A 6,000-nucleotide genomic window follows, 5' to 3' on the forward strand; every position below is an offset into this window, starting at 1 on the left:
TGTCTGCTAGGCAGGTGAAGTTGAGCTGTCACTGCAGGGGGGTCATCTACTATATGGGGGCTATACAGGGGGCCATCTACTTCATGGCGGATGCCCAGAGGGACCCAATACTATATGACTGCACAGAGAGACCTAATATTAAATTTTGCTATTGAGGTAGCGCAGGCGTACTGATGCGAGTGAGTTCATCGCTCTAAGGTCCCACTTCACTGCCACCATCACATCTCATGGTACATAGGCTCCAAGGGCTACGCTGGGGGTGGACTGGGGTGTGTGAAGAAGCTGAAGAGGCCTTACAGACATATATACATACACACAAGCACAGACAAACATTCAGGCAGATATACACATACATACAGACACTCATAAATACAATGTATATACTGCTTACACAGGCACTACGGTATATACTGCTTACACAGGCACACACGGTGTATACTGCTTACACAGGCACACGGGGTATATACTGCTTACACAGGCACACGGGGTATATACTGCTTACACAGGCACACACGGTGTATACTGCTTACACAGGCACACGGGGTATATACTGCTTACACAGGCACACGGGGTATATACTGCTTACACAGGCACACGGGGTATATACTGCTTACACAGGCACACGGGGTATATACTGCTTACACAGGCACACGGGGTATATACTGCTTACACAGGCACACGGGGTATATACTGCTTACACAGGCACACGGGGTATATACTGCTTACACAGGCACACGGGGTATATACTGCTTACACAGGCACACGGGGTATATACTGCTTACACAGGCACACGGGGTATATACTGCTTACACAGGCACACGGGGTATATACTGCTTACACAGGCACACGGGGTATATACTGCTTACACAGGCACACGGGGTATATACTGCTTACACAGGCACACGGGGTATATACTGCTTACACAGGCACACGGGGTATATACTGCTTACACAGGCACACGGGGTATATACTGCTTACACAGGCACACGGGGTATATACTGCTTACACAGGCACACGGGGTATATACTGCTTACACAGGCACACGGGGTATATACTGCTTACACAGGCACACGGGGTATATACTGCTTACACAGGCACACGGGGTATATACTGCTTACACAGGCACACGGGGTATATACTGCTTACACAGGCACACGGGGTATATACTGCTTACACAGGCACACGGGGTATATACTGCTTACACAGGCACACGGGGTATATACTGCTTACACAGGCACACGGGGTATATACTGCTTACACAGGCACACGGGGTATATACTGCTTACACAGGCACACGGGGTATATACTGCTTACACAGGCACACGGGGTATATACTGCTTACACAGGCACACGGGGTATATACTGCTTACACAGGCACACGGGGTATATACTGCTTACACAGGCACACGGGGTATATACTGCTTACACAGGCACACGGGGTATATACTGCTTACACAGGCACACGGGGTATATACTGCTTACACAGGCACACGGGGTATATACTGCTTACACAGGCACACGGGGTATATACTGCTTACACAGGCACACGGGGTATATACTGCTTACACAGGCACACGGGGTATATACTGCTTACACAGGCACACGGGGTATATACTGCTTACACAGGCTCACGGGGTATATACTGCTTACATGCTGGGAGTAGTAGTTATACACCGGCTGTCAGGGCATGCTGGGAGCTGTAGGGTGGGGGCAGGGCACTGTGCTCCTTACTCTGTCTGGTGAGGCTGTAGTCTGGGTGTTCTGAGGGGACACTGGGGAAGTGGAGACTTGGCAAAAGGATCCAGCAGGGGTGCTCTCTCTCTCTGTGCACTCTTAGCATCAGAAGATCTGGCAGCAGTGACTCCTCGGCAAGGCAGGAGTTAATGTGTATTTGTGTTGTTTTTTTGGGGGGGAGGGAGAGGTGGATTGTCGGCAGTGATGCGCACAGCACAGCACAGAGGAAAGTAACTCCCCTGTGCTTGCAAGAGCCGGATGGAAGCCTGTCCTCCTCTCTGTTTACTCTGCAGCCGGGACCTGTGCAGGAGCTGTCAGAAGTGGCCCCCGCAGGACACATCCCACCAGGTTGAGTTCTGTGATTACAGAAGGATCACTGAAGATGCCGGCGGGGGGTGCTTTTGAAAGCTCCGGTCAGCTGCAGAGTAAAGTGACAGGGAAGCACTGATAACAGACCTGATTAACGTTGCTGCAGCCGTGACACTAATTAATAATATACAGCAATCTCGCGATAGTTCCCAGCTTTGCAAAGGACGCTGGGAACTTCCGGTTGGCAGTCTCGAGCCGGCTCTTTTGAAAAGAGTCGGCACCAGACACTTATTGAAACACTGTGAAATCTATAAAATAAGTAATTAAAGTTATTTACAAAAATAAAAATAAAGTAAAAACAAATTTAATAAAGTATTAAACCCAAACACCCACCCCCCCATGATTGGTTCTCTTTAAGTACCGGCCGAATGATCCGTCTGGCCGCAGAGCTCTGATGCGGGCGCATCAGCACGCGCCCGCATCAGAGCTCCCCATAGCACACAGTGAAGCGAGCGGCCGGAGCAGACATGTCAGTTTTTTCTGTTTTTTTCTGTGTGTACGCTCCGTCCGGGATCCTATTGCACATAATGCTATGTTTAACTCCTCAAAACTACGGCCGTAGTTCTGCGGCGAGAACTATGGCCGTAGTTTTACGTAGTGTGAACATAGCCTAGGGCTGCATACTGACTTTGAGCACATCACACACCCAGAAATTGCGGTATCCCCTGCCTGCATGGTACCTTATGAAATCCGCATGAATCTGCAGTCTTTAGCTGTGCAACGTGGTGTGCCCAAAGTCCCCATATTGCAGTCAGCTTAGGCTGGATCGACACTTTGTTTTTGTACCATGTTTAAAAAAGTATTCCGCTAAAACATAACTCTTTATATGTTGCTGTCGATGAGACGCAAAAGTCCCTATCTGCAACTTTGTAATGCTGGGAGGATAAATCACAGTGAGTTCACAGCAGCTTGATCTCAGATTAACCCACCCAGCATTACAAAGAAGCTACAACGTTGCAGATAAGTAGTGAGGCTCACACACAGTTTTTTGTGTCTTTAGCAGAAAGCAGCAGCTCAGAACTGGGGGAAGGAGGCTGAATAGATAGTAACAAGTATGAAAGGAATTGTTAGTCTCATCATGGGCAGCAACATATAAAAAGTTATGTTTTGTGGAATACCCCTTTAATGCACATGTTTTACTCAAACATATGGAACATTTTTAGAAAGAAACATGTAAATGTGTGGTGTATATTGGCACACGTTTCTGTCCATGTGCTGCAGACCACCTTTTTGCATCCACCAAAACAAATGTAAGTGTTGGTAAATTTTTTTGTATAATGTATCAGTGAGAAATGTATATATTTATGCTGTAATACTTGTATGTACTAAACGTACAACAAAGTGTAGATCTAACCTTAGGCAACCAGGTGTGTCACTGAAAGAATCCCGCCCAATGCCCTTCACATCAACGGGCTCCAAGAATAACATGGTGAACCAAAAGTATAATCCTGCCACATAACCTGCTGTACTTTCTGTCCTGTCAAAAGCCAAATCTGCAGTTGTCTGTTTATATCATGTTCCAGCCGTTGTTGGGGTCTCAGCACAGAGACTTCTTACTGATTAATCAGTTTTTTGTTTTTTTTTATAATAACATTTTTTTAAGCACCATCTACTGTGAATCATAATTTTATTGCTATTGTTTTTTTCAGTCCTTGCACAAAGAGGATATTTCAAAGAGAAACCTTTTGTGAATTACCTAAAATATTTGCTGTATTGGAAGGATCCGGAGTATGCTAAATATTTAAAGTAAGTCTGAGCTTATTCTGATTTGTATTGATTATGGGTATTGTTGAGTGGAAACTGCAAACTGTTCGGATTCCGCAACATCCTCCCGTTTGGGTACAGAGAGTGTTGCTAAAACCAAACAGTTTGCAGTAGTAAATGCCGGGAGAAAAGCACTTTATAAGCATTTTCCATAATAAGTGTATATTGGTGATTTGTGTAACTCTTGGGGCGGCAATGCAATACTTTAATAAAAAATTTTGCCAGACTTCTCCTTTAATTCTAATTGCTACTGTACTGACACGGCTGTGCCAGTACAGTAGAACAAAGATTTAACTATTTCGGAGGTCACTGCATCATAATGAATGATACTATCCTTGCACAGAATATATGAATCAGGCCTAAGTTTATAATAGGGCTTCTCAGTTCCAGTCCTCATGAGCACCAACAGGTCATGTGTTGAGGATAATTATATCACCTGTGAAATACTAAGGAAACCCTCAAAACTTGACCTGTTGGTAGACATAAGGGCTGGAATTGAGAAGCACTATTTTATATTATACTGTTTGCAATTTTGATGTGTAATTATAGACAGCATAGTACCCATTGATGTGAATAGACCGGACCCTTTTAGATATCCATAGTTGCTCCGAATCAGCCGCTTGATCGTTGGGTCCATGCACATTCGGATAGTTACAGATACACATCCGTAATCCTATCTGTAGTTTTGGGTTTGCATTTATGGCCAGGATTACTGATGTGTGAATAGGGCCTTAAAGAGGATGTACCATCAGGCACCGGCTTCCCTGTGACAGTGCCTTTCCATCTGTGGGTCATATTGAAGATGTACCTGATGGTACATCCTCTTTAAAGAGGACCTGTCACCCCCCGTGTCGGGGTGACAGGCTCCCGACCCCCGCTAGAGCACCTTATACTTACCTGATAGCGCCGGATCCCGCTTCTTGAGACGGTCCGGTGACAAAGATTTCATCGCCCAAAGCCTGGCGCATACGCTCCTGAGATGAGTCCAACGCTCATAGAGAATGACTGAGCGTCGGACTCACCAGTCATTCTTTATGAGAGTTGGACTCCTCTCAGGAGCGTGCGCGCCGGGCTTAAAGGTTCCCTTTAAGGTTCAACAGCAGATTACTGACATGCTGTGGATTCAAAAATATTAAATTTTTTTTCATATAGAATGCAGGTATCATAAATATTCCTTCTCCTTGAGTTTAATTTTTAGTAAAGTGGAAATTGTAACATAGTATGAGTAGATGGGTATCTCTTTCCAACACTGACAGCTGTTTTTTCTTTGTTGTCCCCCAGATACCCACAGTGCCTGCACATGTTAGAGTTATTGCAGTACGAACACTTCCGTAAGGAGCTGGTCAACGCCCAGTGTGCAAAGTTTATTGATGAGCAACAGATCTTACATTGGCAGCACTACTCTCGCAAGAGGATGAGGCTGCAACAAGCCCTGGCAGAACAGCAGCCCCAGAACAACACCATTGGGAAATGAAAGACAACATCCCCCCACTACAACATATCTGTCTATCTACAATATGATTGCTACCCAGTAACTGTTGACTTTATTATTTACTATTACATATTGTGTACCTATGAACAACCAGCAGATATGGGGTGAGACATACAGGCATTGGTTGCATAGATAGCAGTGTATTGTATCTGGAATATCTTACCCTACTCTCCACTGCAAAATCAAAGCGAGAAGATGTCACTATTTGGTCTGGTCAACTCTAATGGTTCCTAAAGAAGATGAACATTGATTTGAGAATCTGTCTTCGTTAAAACGATTCTCTCAAAAAACGATTGTTAGAGATGGTGTTAGAGAGGCAGACAGTCATGGTTGAAGTTAAAGGGTTATCCAGCGCTACAAAAACATGGCCACTTTTCCCCCTCTCTTGTCTCCAGATTGGGTGGGGTTTTAAGCTCAGTTCCATGGAAGTGAATGGAGCTTAATTGCAAACCACACCTGAACTGGAGACAAGAGAGGGGGAAAAGTGGCCATGTTTTTGTAGTGCTGGATAACCCCTTTAAAGGGGTTATCTAGCACTACAAAAACATGGCCACTTTTAGCCCTCTTGTCTCCAGTTCAGGTGTGGTTTGCAAGCTCCATTCTCTTCAATGGAACGCAGTTTGAAACCCCACCCAATCTGG

The 6,000-nt window shown here is 45.2% G+C and overlaps 1 protein-coding gene across 2 annotated transcripts in view; it reads left to right on the forward strand.

Annotated features, from left to right (window-relative positions):
- Window positions 1–5,782, forward strand: part of MED31 (mediator complex subunit 31) — an 8,070-nt gene extending 2,288 nt beyond the window's left edge. Inside the window, exons 3-4 of one of the 2 annotated variants that reach the window (XM_069945425.1) lie at window positions 3,753–3,849; window positions 5,149–5,779. In XM_069945425.1, coding sequence (XP_069801526.1) covers window positions 3,753–3,849; window positions 5,149–5,341 — 290 coding nt within the window. In that variant the 3' untranslated portion in view covers window positions 5,342–5,779. Of the gene's footprint in view, window positions 1–3,752; window positions 3,850–5,148 lie in introns of both variants that reach the window. The other variant, XM_069945424.1, reaches the window with a different exon arrangement.
- The last annotated feature ends 218 nt before the right edge of the window (window positions 5,783–6,000 follow it).

The sequence above is a fragment of the Dendropsophus ebraccatus genome, chromosome 11 (genome assembly GCF_027789765.1).
Source record: "Dendropsophus ebraccatus isolate aDenEbr1 chromosome 11, aDenEbr1.pat, whole genome shotgun sequence".
Lineage (NCBI taxonomy): Eukaryota > Metazoa > Chordata > Amphibia > Anura > Hylidae > Dendropsophus > Dendropsophus ebraccatus.